Source organism: Megalobrama amblycephala, linkage group LG9 (genome assembly GCF_018812025.1).
Source record: "Megalobrama amblycephala isolate DHTTF-2021 linkage group LG9, ASM1881202v1, whole genome shotgun sequence".
Classification (NCBI taxonomy): Eukaryota; Metazoa; Chordata; class Actinopteri; order Cypriniformes; family Xenocyprididae; genus Megalobrama; species Megalobrama amblycephala.
The window spans coordinates 40343054-40361967 of NC_063052.1; the positions used below are offsets into that span (position 1 = coordinate 40343054).

General features: G+C 36.5%; 1 protein-coding gene across 4 annotated transcripts; it reads right to left on the reverse strand.

Moving 5' to 3' along the window:
- Positions 1 to 1314: 1314 nt before the first annotated feature.
- LOC125275913 lies at positions 1315 to 9863 on the reverse strand. Of its 4 annotated transcripts, none has more exons than XM_048203243.1 (14): positions 9641 to 9863; positions 9497 to 9561; positions 8539 to 8944; positions 7996 to 8265; positions 7213 to 7473; positions 4085 to 4243; positions 3964 to 4005; positions 3715 to 3759; positions 3487 to 3573; positions 3135 to 3197; positions 3015 to 3053; positions 2859 to 2924; positions 2735 to 2773; positions 1315 to 2578 (listed from the first exon to the last, which is right to left on the reverse strand). In XM_048203243.1, the coding sequence occupies exons 3-14, from the start codon at positions 8591 to 8593 to the stop codon at positions 2574 to 2576; spliced, it is 1131 nt and encodes a 376-aa protein (XP_048059200.1). In that variant the 5' UTR covers positions 8594 to 8944; positions 9497 to 9561; positions 9641 to 9863; the 3' UTR covers positions 1315 to 2573. The 4 variants fall into 4 exon arrangements, 3 of the variants coding, with proteins under 3 accessions (XP_048059200.1, XP_048059198.1, XP_048059197.1); XM_048203241.1 differs by having other exon boundaries at positions 8539 to 8953; XM_048203240.1 differs by lacking the exon at positions 9497 to 9561 and having other exon boundaries at positions 8539 to 8953.
- Positions 9864 to 18914: the final 9051 nt, after the last annotated feature.

An 18914-nucleotide genomic window follows, 5' to 3' on the forward strand; every position in this document is an offset into this window, starting at 1 on the left:
GGGTTTAATATGGAGTTGGCCCGGCCTTTGCAGCTCTAACAGCTTCAACTCTTCTAGGAAGGCTTTTCTTCTAGGAAGACTCTGTGCGGCCAGTCAAGTTCCTCCACACCAAACTCGCTCATGCTTTGTGCACTGGTGTGCAGTCATGTTGGAACAGGAAGTAGCCATCCCCAAACTGTTCCCACAAAGCTGGGAGCATGAAATTGTCCAAAATGTCTTGGTATGTTGAAGCATTAAGAGTTCCTTTCACTGGAACTAAGGGTTCCAGCCCAATGATCACTGAATGGCTTTCCTGAGGTAAATGATTGTGTACAATGTTTACAAGCTGTTTTATTGACATCTTTCAGCAGTTTAAACACTAATTGAGTGATTACATCATACATTTCAGTAAGTTGTACTGTATCTTTCAACATACCCTCTCTGATGTTCATTCATGTTTATTCGGTGATATAAATAGTTGTAAAGAGATCTGATTAGTTCAATTGCTGCTTGAGCTACAGCAATTGATTTACAGTGATCATCAGTTTTTGGTGTGAAATTTGTCTGTCTGTGAACATCTTATAAACAAAGATTTAGGTCTATGTCTATGTACTTATTCTCTTGTGAAAATGGCTTAATCGAGCCTAAAAGACCAGAAAACCAGTTTAGCCATGTTTTTGAATATGTTAACATAACATTACATTTTCAACACCATCATTTTAAATAAGTCATAGGCCTATACATTACGTTTGTATTTACTTTTTCTGAAATTTATAGTTGAAATCTCCCAGGAGCCTCTGCTTTCCCTCGCTGTCAGTGTCCAATCACAGTCTGTCTCCAGAGAGGACGAAAATTTCTACTCCATGTTGTCTGTGATCAAGAGCACATAAAGCTCATGTGGAGAGTATTTTAACTGACAGTCTGTTAAAGTGGATTATCTTTTGTGTGTAAATGACGATCATCAGTTTCTCGCTGGTCAAAAACACCCAAATCACACAGTAAAACTGAAGCCTGTGAGTCTCAGTGGCTCTCAAACACTCAAACATTCAGAATAATAAACTCACACAATCATTTACTGCTGCTGTCTGTTTTTGGGATGAGAAACTCAATCTGCATGATGGAGAAAATTAAACAACAGACAAATGGACATCTGAATCCTCATGCAGGATATATTGACTCAATCACTGGTCATTCTATCTGAGATCTACATTTAGAGTTTTATTAGCTACTCAAAGACACAATGAAATCTTCAATTATATTGATTAATATGATTCCTGTAAACACTGACACACATGTGAAATAAACCCATATACTGCTCACATGAGAGACTGTAAGTACACAGGATTTTGGTTACTTTTATTAGGACAATACACAATATAGATGATTTCAGAGCTACATACACAGAATAAAAGCCAAAGACCTTTAATTTCCAGGGTTCTTTAAACATTCTTGTCTCTCAGGTTCATGCTGCCCTCTGCTGGTTACATTAAGAAATCAATACTGTACATTGATAAAAAACTACTAAATAAAATGAAACGAAGAAACAAACCTCTTAGATAATACTGTCTATGGTTCATCTCTGCTCCGATTAAGAGAAAACATGAAATCTACAGTAAAATCCTTCAAACTGCTTATGAAAGGCTACATGACAGGCAGAAAGATAATTCTACTGCTTAACGTAACAAATGGTTTATGCATGACTAAGAAATACACAATATATTTACAACTGCTTACAGCACAAAAAGTAACGGAAAAAAAAAACCCTGCATTGAATACATGATTGTACAAGCAACGTGTAATACGAAAAAGAGTACAATGAGTCGATAAAATGTTTTAGAGCTGAGCAAAGTTTTTTTGTTTTAACAATGTTCCATATTTCACTGTAAAATGCAACATTGTTAAAAAAAAAAAAAAAAAAAAAAAAATAAACCTTTTCCTGGCATAAAAAACACTCTTTAAAAACTCCCTGTTATGAACAGGGTTTCCATGACTCAGTATGATGTCAGTAAACTAAGTGAAGTATAATAACATTAAAGGAACAGTATGAGGATTAAATTTAGCTTCAAGTTTCCTCAAAGTTTGCATGAAACAGAAGTTGCGCTAGTCTTTTCTTCTCTATCGTTATGTATATCTGAGTAAAACGCATCTGGAACAAGAACAAATGTAGGGTGGGGCTTGATTTTGTCTGTGGGGAATTGATTGGATGGTTGTGGTTTGCTATTGGTGGATCTCATGTGAGTGACAGGTTGCCCCGCCCTCATCTTCAGAGAAGAGAAGAGATGCTGCAAGAGATTCTGATTCAAGATTATGAGGAACATGAATTTAAAACAGTCTCAGAAATCTGCTCAGAAAAAGTTACAGATGAAACAGAGAGCAGGTGTGTGTTGGTGCAGGTGTGTGTTGTTAATATTGCCATCATGTTTCCTGACCACATCTGCTCATGCAGTTAATACAGTGTCTGATTGTCTGTAGAGTAAAAGCTGTGTTGATGTGGAAACCTCCTCCTGATGATGGAAGGAAGGAACATCTGATTCAACCTGAACAACGAGGAACTGCTTGATCTTCTAACTGGAGTCACTGGAGTCCTTTCTGTCTTAAACTGAAAAACACACAAACTGCTCATTTAGAAAGTTATTAAAAACTGCAGAAGTTCTCTTTTTAATGCCAATATCAAATAGAAAAATACATTTAAAATGTAAACTGATGCTTTTGATTAAAAATATTTGTATTTTGTTGAAATGAACTGAAACATTACTGAGGTTTGGCAGTGAAATGTCCTTAGATCTGCAACGTCCTGAAACACAGAATAACAGCATTATAATTATCTATATAAACAAATAATTTAGAAATAGAGAAAATACAGAAGCTACTGATCTTACTAGGCGGTGGCAACAGCAGAGCATTCTGGGTAAATGTGTTCTGATCAGTGTCTTCTCTCTCCATAGCTGAAAAAAACAAAAAAACTAATTTCTCATCCTGTTTGCCTGACTATAGCTAAAAATAGAATCAAAATAAATAAACCCACTGAAACTCACCAAAGTTAGGCAGAGAGATGATTTTGGAGCCCATTGCACCTAGAAAAGTCATTACAGACACGTTCAGTGAGTGAGATGAAGAATCAGCGTCAGATAAGAGATGAATTCAGATGTTCTGACCTCGAGCTGCTGCTGGAGTCGCTTCAGTGTCACAAAGACTTTGAGTGTCATGAACCTCCTCAGCTGAAAGAGACGGAGAGAAACCATTAATGAAACACACCTGAACAACATCTGAAGAACATCTGAAGAACATCTGAACAATATCTGAAGAACATCTGAACAACATCTGAAGAACACCTGAACAACATCTGAAGAAGATCTGAAGAAGATCTGAACAATATCTGAAGAACATCTGAACAACATCTGAACGACGTCTGAAGAACATCTGAAAAAGCTTCTGTTCATACCAGTGACTGCAGTGAAGAAACACTGTGCGTGTGTGTGTGTGTGTGTGTGTGTGTTCAGGACCTACTGTGTTCCTCCTCCATTCTGGGATCTGTGGTGTTTTCATCATCTGAATCATTTAAAGCATCAGTCAAATCTGCACATCTTTCTGCTCCTGATGGAGTTCAGATTGAATCAAATGATGGTTATTAAACATCTAGTCATGGACACAGTGAAGCTGTACAGTGACAGTAAACCAAACAATTTTAAACCAGAGGGTTTTAATTTATGGGCTTTTTTAGCAATTCAGACTCACTTGATTCCTCCAACAGTTCTGGTTTCATCTGTGTTTTATGAAGCGCTGCAGAATCACATGAAATAATAACACAGATGATCAGTCTCTTCATCTCGTTTACATTTACTTATTTAGTAGTGATGTTACATTGTAAATGAAATGATCACAGTGTGTTTTGAGTTATTGACTGTCAGGAGCAGGAATCTCTTCAGGACACATCTGGACATGTGTTGTGCTTTAATGAGTAACTTCTATTAGAGTCAGACTCACCTGATAGTTGCAGTGATGGTGTCTTCAGTGTGTCCTGCTCTTCTGAAATGTTAAACATTAACAGTCATTCTCCTCTTCTGTCCATATTTATGTCACTTGAAGAGACTTAAATGATACTCACTTGGATGTTTACCATATTTTCTCAGTTGATAAAATGTCAGGACAATCATGGGGAAAATAATCAAAATGCAAACTACAGATCCAATTACTGCATCCCGCGCCCACAGTGGGCTTCTTTCTGAGTCCAGAGTGGGTATAAAGCCAAAGGCCGTCTTTGGACCTGTCACAGAACAAAAATCCATTATTTGTCAAATTTTGTAACACTGATAATGGTCATTAGGATGGCAGCGCTGAATCTGTCTCAGTTTGGAGCTCTTCAGTACTTTTATTACTAGTTTTTGTGTGTGTGTGTGTGTGTGTGTGTGTGTGTGTGTGTGTGTGTGTTTGTCATGTTCTAGGTAACTTTATTCTGATTTCTTTTACTACATTCGTTAACAATGCTAGACATTAAGCTTTAGACACCAAACAACCATTTGCTGATTTTTGAACATTCAGAGCACAAGCATTTGAAGTACAGGTACAATTTGAAGAAGCAAAGCTTATGATTACTGGAGCAGCTGCTTTACAAAAGTTCAGTGAAGTTTTGTTCACGCCTCAAATGAAAACTGCACAGATTAATGATTGATCTTGAGAATTCATATCAGAATTGATTAAAATTGAGAAATCAATATTGTCATTCCTGCTCCAGTATCCACACAGCTGACATGTTGAACTGTTAAACAAAATAGACACTGACCTGGTCAAAATGCACTATTGGAGCAGAGCTGATTAAAGTCACTGTTTCGGTCAATGATTTAAAAACAAAAAAAGCCATTTTCAGTCGAAATTGAAAATTGCTGTTTTGGCTGAAAACTTTTGGTTAATGAAATTTTGGTGCAACACTAGTTTTTATTTAATTCTACTTATTTAATTCTTTTAATTCTGTCTGTACACATGTATGAAGTGCTCGAAGTGGGCTGGTGTGCAGTACTTATATTCTATATTTTAATCTTCAGAGTACATTCACATTTTCTTGTGTACCAACACTTCATACATATATGGTCCTCCTTCCGCACATTTGTAAACACGTCAACTTGACCTTTTCAATGTAATTGCGTATTGCGTGATGTCACGAACGCGCATCACAGAACAGAGCAAGGCGAGCATTTGTGCTTATAAAACTTAAACTTTTTTATTTATTTTTGAAATGAGTGATCGTTTCGCTAGATAAGTAAGTAAAACATATTTCTGTTATTTTTACAGTTATTTACCATAATAGGGTCTATCCTATTACTGTTAAATTAACAACAAATTACTGATTAATATATATTATTATATTATAACTTTTTTTTTTACTGCAAATAACCGTAAAAAGCTATGGAAAGTTGCATTTTTTTACATAAAATTACTGTATAATTGACAAATATATTTGTTTTTTTTCTACCATGATTTTGGTAAAAAAAAATACGTTGTCTACTGTAAAATTTAGGGTTACAAAACCAGTATACCGTATTGTCTTTTACAGATTCCACATTTTTTTCACGGTATATTCCTGGCAACCACAGCTGCCGGTATTTTACCGTAAATTTGACAGTTTTTTTTAACAGTATAGGCCTAATATATGCTACCATGAAATTATTTTCTGAACTATAACTTCCCACAAATTGCATTTCCAAATAAATAAACAGATACATGCAAAAATACATATGCATAAAGAAATAACTTGATTAGGCTACTTTAAATAAACCAGTTAAAGAAAATCAGGAAAATGTAAAAAAAAAAAAAAAAAAATAATGGCCTGAAATAATAAATATGCATTCACATAATAAATCGTGTTTGTTTCTAAATAATCTGTATGTGAAGAGTTCAGATGCAAAAGCCTCTAAGTGCCATCTGAATTTCTTCTAGAATGATCATTTTTATAAAGCAAAATCCCCAGTGTTAAATTAACACCCAAAGTGAACATATGAACACTTAAACACTTAAATGACAATTAATAGGTAATTAGCATTGCCATTTAAGTGAAATTATTGAACTTAAATATACAAGCTTGATAAAAATGATAATTCTAGAAGAAAATTTCAGATGGCACTTAGAGGCTTTTGCATCTGAACTCTTCATGTATGTTGATAGGCCTATAAAACAAATATTACATATTAATCATGTCAATTTCCTGCATCTGTTATAGACGTCCAAATGACGTCCAAAAAAATTACCCCGTTCAAAGGTCAAATGTTGAACGTCAAGTTGACGTCCAAGTTGGGTCATGGTTGGACGTCCAAATAGTGGACCTAGTTTGGACGTCGAATAGATGTTCAGAAATGGTCATGGACCGACGGACCTAATATAGACATGATCTGCATGTCTATCCGACGTCCAGTGTTTAGTGGGATTTTTTAACATCTTGCTTCTGTAAAAATGAATGTTTTTGTTTGCTTAAAAATCTACAGATTTATACTGTGAATTCCAATGTGCACAACCTCAAAAGATGTAGTTTTACTCAAATAATACCATAAAATCTAAGGTTTTTAGACATTTTCAACATTACAATATTTAATTGTAAAATGTATGCATATTTATTTGTTTTCACAGAAAATATTTATTTTTAAAATAAAATTTCAACATTTTATTACAGTAAAAAACAAAGTTTTATCCAGTCTCACAATTAACGGTTATTCAATCTATTTAATACAGTAAAAGGAAGTTTTTGGTTTTACGCTCCATTACCGTTGGAATTTGATGGTGTTTTGCTGTATATTTTACTGACTTTTTTTTACAGTGCAGGCCTGGACTATTTATGTCATGTTTTGTTGATGTGTGTGTGGCAGTCGTCCATGAGGGGCTGCCGCTTTTACTTTCATTTTGTGTTTATTTATTTTATATGAATAATGCCTCCACCTTCCCTGATCAGCAAACCTTGCTACAATCAACAAAGTTATTATTTTTTACTTATCCTTTTGGGGTGGGTAAATCTGAAATAGGCAATTCCTGAATTTTTTTAGTAATCATCTTTCACATGTAAGAGAAAAGCATGGAAGTGAAAAATTGATCTAAATGTATTATTATAAAAACTAAAAGTTCTTAATCTAAATTTGAACAGGTGCTGCTTACCATTTCATTGTGTGTCTTCTGGCCGAGGATGAAACAACCCATCATCTGATGTTGACATTTTTATAGATTCTGTGAACTATAAGAGTGTGATAAACTCACATTTCATGATGAACTTTCCCTCAAGCTGAAGATCAATGAAGCTGGTTAACGTTTTCACACATTTCCTCTCCAGGCTGGAAACTGATTCTCTGTTCCAGATGATGTCATGGTCAAGGACTAAAGGCTTCCATTGATTTGAGAGGTCAAAGGTCAAGATCTGGCCATCATAGGCGTATTCATCAGTGCCTTGAAGAAACATGACTGAACCATTAGAGTGACGTTCAACTGCACAGCCGTGCCTCCACTGAAGAACATGAAGATCTGGAGAGAAACAGAGAAGACATTGATATTAAGATAAGATAAGACAGTGATATTATTCAAAATGTGGAGGAGAGTGGGGTAAGATGTGTCAGCAGGTGAACTGTATTTGTCATTTTTATCATATACATTTGCTTGTTTTTGAGCAATTGCACAAGAGAAAAGTTATGAGCAAATTTATGCCAAATCTACATGGCAAGTAAAATAAATTTCTCAAAACAAACTTGAATTAGTTTAAATCTATCATAACCTTCCTCATTATGGCATTAGTGCTAGAAGAAGATCTCAGTCTTAAAGGTGGAAGCAGTTCATATATGCATTCATTTATAACTAAAGAAAATTGTTTTACTACATTCAAATACTCTGAATATCGAATTTGTTGTTTAATTTATTTAAGAAAATATGAATAATATGCAACCAAATTAGATTTTGAATGGGATTGTTCATTAGAAAGTTATTTTTTTCGAAATTAAATTTTTTATGCATTCCTCAATTTTTCAAATTATTTGAAATGGCACATCTTACCCCCAACTGTGTCCCGTGTGCTGTTCTTCCTCTTCATCAGTGTTTTAAGGTTGATCTGAAGCCACTGTTGTTTATAATGCAGATCATCACTTTCATTAAAGAGTCTCTCAGATTCCTCACACAACTGAGTCATGAAATCTGCTTTATTCACACTGTGACACAAACTCATCTGAATGTCATTGAGTTCAACTGAGGTGTAGAATTCAAACACTTCTCCAGACATCTGAGATTTTGATATGACGCTGTACATGTAGTACAGAGAGTGCATTTCTGAAATGAGGAACAGAGAAGAAACTTGTTCAAACAAGAAACAGAGTTCAAACAAAACCAACAAAATTCAAAGCCAAAATGCAAACACTGAATAATAAAGAATAAAAGGTAAATAAATGAATTAAAAATTGGTAATGATGATTCAGTATGCATTAAGATAATCCAAACTTTTCAGTAATCTCTCAACAACTCTTTTTGCCCATAAACACATTTACTTAATTGGAATGTTATATAATCCACTAGGAAATATAAGAAGACATATGGAGTTCTTACCACTCTGAGATGGCACAATAAAGGAAATCAGGAGGAGAACTTTGACGGAGTACATTGCAGATCTTGACTCAGAAAATCTGAAAAAAAGAAAATCTCAGAAATCCTAAATCATCAGACCAGATGTTTGTCCAGTCTTCTATTGTCCAGTTTTGGTGAGTCCGTGTGAATTGTATCCTCAGTTTGCTATTCTCAGTGTCACCGGTGTGTCTTCTGCTGCTGGAGCTCATCTGCTTCAAGGTTGAACATGTTCAGAGATGCTCTTCTGCAGACCTCGGTTTTAGAGTTACTGTTGCCTTTCTATCAGCTGAACCGGTCCAGCCATTCTCCTCTGACCTCTGGCATCAACAGGGCGTCTTCACCCACTGAACTGCCGCTCACTGGATATTTCCTCTTTTTCGGACCACCTCTGTAAACCCTAGAGATGGTTCATGGTTGTAAGTGAAAATCCCAGTAGATCAGCAGTTTCTGACTACAACAACCATGTCATGTTCAAACTCATTTAAATCACATTTCTTTGTTGTTGAAATATAATCATTTATACAGTGGCTGTCATTTTCATGACAGATTTAAATAATCAAGACATCACTAACAAGTTAAGTAAAATATAATGAATATATAGGGCATATATTTAGACTAACAAACTAACAAGCTGTGGACTTGCCTGAGGTAAATGCTAGGTGACACAGTGTTTTGTTGATGTATTTCCACCGTTGAAACACCGATTGAGCAATTATTTGAGATGTGATACATTTCAGTAAGTTGTACTGTATCTTTCAACATGCTTTTAGATGTTCATTCATGTTTATTTTGTAACTAATGTTACAGAGGAAGAGATGATCGCGGTCTAGCTTGAAATGAGGCGCCTGTAGAGTAATCTGTCACGCCACATTAAAGAGCGGCAAAACATTTTTTTTGATTGAATTTCGCAATAAAATGGCAGAATTGAGAGTATACGTACCCTGGGTGGTGTATCGCATTTTTTTGGATTGGTATGAATATCGTTACACCCCTATCTGCTGTGGTCTGTTATTGACATGAGAAACACAATCTGATCACATCTGCATGACGAAGAGAAAGAAACAACAGAGAAAGACAAACTCACCTACTGCTGAACAGAACATCTGAATCAAAATCACATACTGTCCTCCTCATGCAGGTTATATTGACTCAATCACTGGTCATTCTATCTGAGATCTACATTTAGAGTTCTATTAGCCACTCAAAGACACAATGAAATCTTCAATTATATTCATTAATATAATTCCTGTAAACACTGATACACATGTGAAATAAACTCATATACTGCTCACATGAGAGACTGTAAGTACAGTTGTGCCGCGTCACCCCCTGGGTGGTTTCCACCGTGACCATGATCTTGATCACAAGCCACTTCCTCTAATCATATTACTCAACTCATGTCCTTTATAGATTCAGGAGGATTCAGATAGTCATATAATATTTTCTTCTTAGACTATATTATCTCACTGCCCAGCCAGCAGAGCCATGTGGGGCCCAAATGGGTTTGACCTGGGCTATCTAACTGGGACCCAGCCAGTTTTGCACCCAGTTTCCATGTAGGCCCCACATGGATTTGCCCAGATGAAATGAACACTGCTTAGTGTGCACACTACAGGCTGTTTAATGTAACACTTAATCAGTGTTGGAGGTAATGAGATAATTACAGTTTTTCTCAGTCGCTTTGGTGCATTTCTCACATCACTATTTACATTTGCACAACAGTTAATGCAGTTCTCAAAACAATTAGTGCAAACTGCAAAACCTAGTTGATAACCTGCAAAAGCATGTCACTTGCTCAAAATGGATAGGTCATTCCTCAAAAGCAAGTATTCGTGTCAATGAAAGTGTCAATGTCATCAAGATGAAAAGTCCTGACACCATTGTTTATGAACAAGATAGTCAAATGGCTTTGTCATGTTTTCATTATGACAGTTTACTCTGTCAATGTTTTCCAATGCAAAAAAGTCAGATCTTGGTGACACTACCTGAAAATGCGCAAGACAGCACTATATAATATTTGCACAGCCATTTGAAAAATACAGTAAAGTTACACATTACTGTATTTAGTGAGGTAACTGAGTACAAGACACTGAATATGTATGTTTCACATTTTTACTGCATATGCTCTTTGCAATTCTAATTTGTTCACAGCATTGTGCAAAAGAAAAAATACACCCATATTTGCAACAAACATAAACTCCCTTTGGGTAGAGCTGTGCACAACTGTAAACAATATTGCAGTACATATGGCAAATCTTTACTGTAACACTACTGTACACTACAATACACTAAATGTGTGATGCAGTAAAGCTGTACGTCTAAATGTAAAATGTACAGTGACAAGTTCTTGTCCCACCCCACTGAGCAAATTACGTCCAGAAGACGTCTTTTTCAGGTCTTGTCTCAGGTTGAAAAGACGTCCACTGAGGGGCCAGAATGAAAGTTTTTATGACGTCTTTTTTGGACGTCTTCTGGACATCCGATATAGACGAACACGCACAATCACCAAAGGAGAAAAATCACAATTTTTAAGCCACCATCGTGGAGATGAGTGTTTGCTTTAGTTGGGCTCTTAACCCTTGCCTTATTAATATTAGAGTTTGTTTGGGCAGTTTTAACTGAGTCATAACAGCCAGACAAGCAAAGAGAAATGATCAGGTGTTGGTTATGTTTTCACATAACCATTATTTGACCTGAATTACTGAACTCATCTAGAGCCCAAGCTCTGAGTTAGATTTACATTATTGATTATAGCATCACTGTGATTTAACAGCAGAAGATCAGCTTTATCAATATAATCTGAAGGATTTCGCAAACAGTTGTTCTGAGCAAAAAAAAAAAAATTTCTCTTAGGCACACACAGACATCAAGAATCAGCCTGTGAATCTCAACAACGGTGACAAGCAACATATTCTGATCAACAGATCAACTCTGAACTTTAGAAAACAAGCTACTAAAAAGTCACATAAACAGAACAAAATAAAATATGAGAATAAAGGAAATTACTAAAACAATTAAGCTCATAATTTATTCATGCAGCAATGCATGATGGGAGCCATGGATGAATTTTGATTGGTTGCTCCCAGAATGCACTGCAACACGCTTTTTGATGGTCACCACTGTTGAGATTCACAGGATGATTCTTGATGTCTGTGTGTGCCTAAAATAGAAGCTTTTTTTTTTGTTCAACACACCTTTTCTGAAATCATGTGAATCACATTGATAAAGCTGATCTTGTGCTGTAGAATCACAGTTCTGCTGTAATCAATAATGTAAATCTAACTCAGAGATTGGGCTCTAGACAAGTTCAGTGATTCAGGTCAAACAATGATTATGTGAAAACATAACCAACACCTGATCATTTCTTTTTGCTTGTCTGGCTGTTATGACTGAGTTAACAGCCCAAACAAATTCTAATATTAATAAGGCAAGGGTCAAGAGCAAAACTAAAGCAAACACTCATCTCCACGATGGTGGCTTAAAAATTGTGATTTTTCTCCTTTGGTGATTCTGCGTGTTCGTCTATATCGGATGTTCAGAAGACGTCCAAAAAAGACGTCATAAAAACTTTCATTCTGGCCCCTCAGTGGACGTCTTTTCAACCTTGAGACAAGACCTGAAAAAGACGTCTTCTGGACGTAATTTGCTCAGTGGGACTGCAAGCTTCATGCATGACACAATGACAGTAGTGCAGTGTAGATTGTTTAGTGCTGAATTACTGTCCATTTATACACACCTGTTCTCCCAACGAAATGTTTGAATAATTGAATTTACAGTGGTTCTCCCAACATTTGGCTGCACAGTTCGACCAGCCTCAGCCATTGTGAGGCTGTGATTGACAACATGATCCACAATTGTAGCCCTGATTTCATCAGGGATCTGCCTATGTACTTGGCCTCTTCTTCCTCTTCCCCTGTTTTGTCCCCTTCCCCTTCTTCCCCGCACCCTTACCCCTCTTCCACGAGGCTGACCTTCCATTTCTGTGTCACAGTATTGTAGAAATGGCACACCTGCTTGGTTCGTATATGCTTGTTAAGTGGGAGTTTATGGGATTCACCTCTGACAGTAATTGTAGAGAAGTGGCTTATCATTGGTTGCAACTAATGCTTCACACACCCCTTCTCATCAGTGAAAGTTGAGATTCACTTGAAAGAAATTGTTCAATTTAGGAGACATTTTCAGGAAAAAAAAGATTAAAAAAAATGTGTAAAATTTGCTTGACAGATTTTGACAACTAGTTCAACATTTTTGTATGTAATGACTCAATCAATGAAATGAGGACTATTAGTTTTATATGGAATGACTATTCAGCATTCACAAGTATAGTTAATTTTGACTGACATGACATAAGCAAATGCTAATGTTATAAAACAGCAGAGAGTTGTATGAAAGCAATTGATGCATGTCCAAAAGCATTTGCAATTTGTTCGAAGGAATGAGAAACTGCTACTATGATGTGCACAAATGACCAAATATTGTGGAGGTTGAACTAACTGTTGTGCAAATGTAAATAGTGATGTGAGAAATGCACCAAAGCGACTGAGAAAAACTGTAAGTGATTGAATAATGATTTTGTATTAGTGAAGAACACCTGCTGTTAACAAGCATAATCACTGAAGGAAAGAGAAACACAAGAACTACTTCCAGCCACAGCCTTGGATGAAATCAACTGAAGATAAAATACATTACATCTCTCAAGATCTGATTAAACAACTCCACAAACAACATTAGCTTCACTTATTACTAACCAGACTGACTTTATTTCTGTCAGACATCTACAAGTTCGTATTAAGAATTAAGAAGAGGCTTAGATGTTGATTACTTATTTGAAAGTAATAGTTTGATTTGATGTTACCATTGTGGCGATCAGTGTGTGCTTTAGTCAGGCTCTTGACTTTTTAACATTAGTTTTTCTCTTGACAGCTGTGTCTGTTTGTTATGGCGAGAACAGCAAGAGAAAATATAATCAGATGCTGTAAGCTGATTGATGATAAGAATATAATCATCATATATTGGCTTAACTCATTGATATTATGTGGGAGGTTTATACGGGTACTATGTTATTAATTCTGTTTTATTGTTATGATTCTACAGCAAGAGAATAATAGAATTTAATCAGAACATCAAACGATTTATAACACACCATTTACATATTTTGGTCTCCTGTGAGTTTTACTCGCAGACAGACATCAAGAATCAGCGTATGAATCTCAGCAATGGTGACATGCTTCAATGGTGCAATGCATTCTGGGAGCCATGGATAAGTTTCGTATGATGCACATGTTCTGATTAAATTCTATTATTCTCTTGCTGTAGAATCATAACAACAAAACAGAATTAATAACATACTACCGTATAAACCTCCCACGTAATATCAATGAGTTAAGCCAATATATGATGATTATATTCTTATCATCAATCAGCTTACAGCATCTGATTATATTTTCTCTTGCTGTTCTCACCATAACAAACAGACACAGCTGTCAAGAGAAAAACTAATGTTAAAAAGTCAAGAGCCTGACTAAAGCACACACTGATCGCCACAATGGTAACATCAAATCAAACTATTACTTTCAAATAAGTAATCAACATCTAAGCCTCTTCTTAATTCTTAATACGAACTTCTGTAGATGTCTGACAGAAATAAAGTCAGTCTGGTTAGTAATAAGTGAAGCTAATGTTGTTTGTGGAGTTGTTTAATCAGATCTTGAGAGATGTAATGTATTTTATCTTCAGTTGATTTCATCCAAGGCTGTGGCTGGAAGTAGTTCTTGTGTTTCTCTTTCCTTCAGTGATTATGCTTGTTAACAGCAGGTGTTCTTCACTAATACAAAATCATTATTCAATCACTTAATTATCTCATTACCTCCAACACTGATTAAGTGTTACATTAAACAGCCTGTAGTGTGCACACTAAGCAGTGTTCATTTCATCTGGGCAAATCCATGTGGGGCCTACATGGAAACTGGGTGCAAAACTGGCTGGGTCCCAGTTAGATAGCCCAGGTCAAACCCATTTGGGCCCCACATGGCTCTGCTGGCTGGGCACTCTATGCCAGCTAAGCTGGAAGTTCCATGGGCCAGATAAATAATTACATTTTAAAGCTTAACCTCTTCTCTACTCAGTATATGTTCTTTCTAAGAATATCAGGTGTCTTCTTTGATCTTCTGAGGGTTGTGGTCTGGTGCCGGCTTCCGCTTGCTGCTTGCTTGTATGCTCTTTCTTTCTTCAGCAAAACTACAGAGAACTATAAAAGCCCCTATTTTTATATTCTCTTTTGACGCACTTTATCTCTTCATTTTCGCACACGTGGCTTCTACTTGCGTTAACATATTACCTGCATGCGTCAATTGCTATGTTACTTGATTATCACCTTTTTTGCTTGCGTCAATGCATTTCCTATTTCGTCAATGGCTTAAGCAATACATTTTTTATTATACATCTTTATCAGATTTCAACCTTGCTAGATCTTTATTTCCTAACTGTCTTCATTTTCGTCAGTTGCACACAACAATGCTTCTATCCCCAGAACCCATGTTCACCTACACACATAACATTCGTCATCTTTACAGGATGTGGTATACACTTCACCCGAGCCACAGCATGTGTTTTTGTATGTCACATTATGAAAACTTCATAGGCCCCAGAGATTTTCAAGTTCAACAATTTTCTGCTTTTTATTATATCTTTTATATCTTTTGTTTGGAAGACAACACTCCATTTCTATTGACACAGTACACATGATTTTGGTTACTTTTAGTAGGACATTACACAATATAGATGATTTCAGAGCTACATACACAGAATAAAAGCAACAAACACAGCCGTGCCTCCACTGAAGAACATGAAGATCTGAAGAGAAACACAGAAGATTAAGAACAGAAGATACTAAATCTGACAGTGATATTATACATAAAGTTTACAAACAGAGGAATGAAATTTGATTAAAAGTGATTAGCTTATTATGCCATAAACAGAGGTGGAAAGTCCAGGGGTCAGAAAGTAAAAGTCCTGCCATATTTTTTTTCCACCCACTGAAGCAGTGTTAAAGTTAATGAGATAAATAAGTGATTAATTGAGTGATGATTGAGCATTATTGAAGACACCTGATGATAACAAGCAGAATCACCAAAGGAGAAAATCACAATTTTTAAGACACCATCACAGAGGTCATTGGTTTGCTTTAGTTGGGCTCTTGACCCTTGACTTTTTAATATTAGATCTTGTTTGGGCTGCTGTAATTGAGTTATAACAGCCAGACAAGCAAAGAGAAAAGATGGTCAGGTAATGTTGGTTATGGTTTCACATAAACATTATTTGATCTGAATCACTGAACTCATTTAGAGCCCAATCTCTGAGTAAGATTTACATTATTGATTACAGCAGCACTGTGATTCTACAGCACAAGATCCATTTTTTTTTAAAAAAAATTCAAAGGTTTCATCAAAAGTTGTTCTTAGAAAAAAAGACTCTTATTTAGACACACAGATATCAAGAATCAGTCTGTGAATCTCAACAGTGGTGAGAATAATTAAGCAATGTTGCAGTGCATTCTGGGTGCCACCAATCAAAACTCATCCACAGCTCCCATCATGCATTGCTGCATGAATAAATTATGAGATGAATTGTCTTAGTAATTTTCTTTATTCTCACTATTTAAATTTTGCTGTTTTTCTGTGACTTTTTAGTAGCTTGTTTTTTAATGTTCACAGTTGATCTGTTGATCAGAATATGTTGCTTGTCACAGTCATTGAGATTCACAGGACTGATTCTTGATGTCTGTGTGTGCCTAAAAGACTTTTTTTGATCAGAACAACTTTTTAAAAAAATTCTTATTTTATTGATAAAGCTGATCTTGTGCTTTAGAATCTCAGTGCTGCTGTAATCAATAATGTAAATCTAACTCAGAGATTGGGCACTAAATGAGTTCAGTGATTCAGATTAAATAATGATTATGTGAAACCATAACCAACGTTACCTGACCATCTTTTCTCTTTGCTTGTCTGGCTGTTATAACTCAATTACAGCAGCCCAAACAAGATCTAATATTAAAGAGTGAAGGGTCAAGAGTCCAACTAAAGCAAACCATGACCTCTGTGATGGTGTCTTAAAAATTGTGATTTTTCTCCTTTGGTGATTCTGCTTGTTATCATCAGGTGTCTTCAATAATGGTCAATCATCACTCAATTAATCACTTATTTATCTCATTAACTTTAACACCGCTTCAGTGGGTGGGGAAAAAAATATGGCAGGACTTTTACTTTCTGACCCCTGGACTTTCCACCTCTGGCCATAAAACATTTTTACATGTCAAAGTAATTTTCTTATATGGAAGGTCAAATTAATTTCTCAAACCAAACTTAATTTGCCATAGGTTAGTGCTATTAAAAATTAAATCTTGAAAAAGGTGGAAACAATTAAATATATTAAAGGCTGTCATAATGTGCATCCTTAAGTACAAATATTATGAGATTTTGATATGATGCTGTACATGTAGGATAGAGAGTGCATTTCTGAAATGAGGCAGAGAAGGCAGTTTTAAAGTGTTTTCCCTGGTCTGTCTGCTGCTCGTCTCGTCTGTTTGCCGTGATTCACCTGCACTGTCTCTGCCTGTTACTGCTGTCTCCGTGTGAGATCAAACGGGTTCCTGGAGTTGCGTCAAGTTCTCCGTGTGCAATGGTGGTATAACAACTCTTGGATGTCATCATGCGACTTCATATGATCACCTGGATTATTGCCGTCTTGATTTTATTAGGAACCAGCGTTAAGCAGTGGACTGAACCTCTGGACTTTACCATGCTGAGGTACTCTCTCTCTGAACTATTATCCCTGAGACACCATGGCCGTCCAAATTTCAGCGTCATACAAACTTTGCGTTCCATGCAGCTCCTCCGCCGGCCTAGTTATAATCATAGAAGCTCCCGTCAGAGTCGCTCTACTGCCGGTGCTGGAGTCACTGCACTTTGGTCGAACCGCAGGCGCTCGCTGCGTCGCACTTCTGGTTGCCGTGGAATCGGCCATGGTAACCTACGCTATCCTGAGGTTCTCTCTCAAAAACCCGCGGCGAATGTGTGCTGTAGCACTATGCGACTTGCTCACTTCAATACGAGGTCAATAAACAATAAAACGGCACTTATCACGGACACTATCCTTGACAGGAAAATTGACATTCTTTGTCTCAGCGAAACTTGAAAGACAATGACTATCTTAACTTGAATTTGTGTGCCCCTTCTGGATATAAATATATTGATGTGCCTCGAGCTTCTGGTAAGGGTGGTGGCTTGGCTGCAATGTTTGTATCAAATGTATCAATCGATGTTATTGATGCTCCTACTGTTTCATCATTTGAATGTCTGGTTTTTAAAGTCAATGGTGCTTCACCTGTTCTTGTGCTGCTCATTTATCGTCCACCAAAACCTAATCCTTTATTTTTTTTCTGAGTTTACTGAGTTGCTGACACTTCTTAGTCCACTCTGTCCGTCTATGGTCTTGACTGGTGATGTCAATTTCCATATTGATAATCCAAACTGTGTCAAAACTGCTACCTTTTTGGATATTTTGGATGGTTTTGACTTTAAACAGCATGTGACTTTTCTGACCCATAGGCTGGGCCATATATTGGATGTGGTATGTTCTGCTGGTGTTGGTATCCAATCTCTGGATAGTATTGACATGAGTATAAGTGACCATAGACTTATTACTTTTGACATAAATGTTATGCCTTCACGATCCATTTCTGAGCGCACTATCAAATTTCGTAACATCAAGCACATGGACTTCACTCTTTTTTTCGACTTCTGTTTCTGGGCTTCCCACTACTAACTCCGTTGAGCACTATAATTCCATGCTATCCTCACTTCTGGAAGAGTTCGCACCTGTGCGAGAACGGGTTGTTACCTTTAGGAAACCCTGTCCATGGTTTACCCCGGAGTTACGTTTAATGAAAGCTGCCGGAAGGCAATTAGAACGGCAGTACAAAAAATCTGGCCTGATGGTGCACAGGCTTCTTTACACTTAACAACAGTCTGCTTACCATTCTGCCTTGAATACTGCACGTCAGAACTATTATTCAAGCATCATTGGTAATGCTGCAACAAATTCTAAATCACTGTTTAAGACTGTTGACAATCTTCTCAAACCAACTAAGGCCGTTGTTCATTCCTCTGTTGACCAGTGTAATAAGTTTCTTCATTATTTCACTGGTAAGATTGAGGGTATATATAGCTCTTTAAATACCATCACTCCTCTTGAGCTAGTTGATATCCAATCTTCAAATTCTCCAACCACTACCTTTTCGAACTTTGAAACGGTTGCAGATGATTTTATTATAAGTACAGTGAAGTCCATGAACCCTACTA

What these genes read in the sequence shown, in the direction of transcription:
- LOC125275913 (XM_048203240.1), bottom strand. Translation starts at nt 8,593, where the DNA reads ATGTACTCCGTCAAAGTTCTCCTCCTGATTTCCTTTATTGTGCCATCT. An exon ending in TATTGTGCCATCTCAGAGTG is followed by an intron (nt 8,266 to 8,538) that starts GTAAGAACTCCA and finishes TCCTCATTTCAG; the next exon opens with AAATGCACTCTCTGTACTAC. An exon ending in GACTCCAGCAGCAGCTCGAG is followed by an intron (nt 3,054 to 3,134) that starts GTCAGAACATCT and finishes TGACTTTTCTAG; the next exon opens with GTGCAATGGGCTCCAAAATC.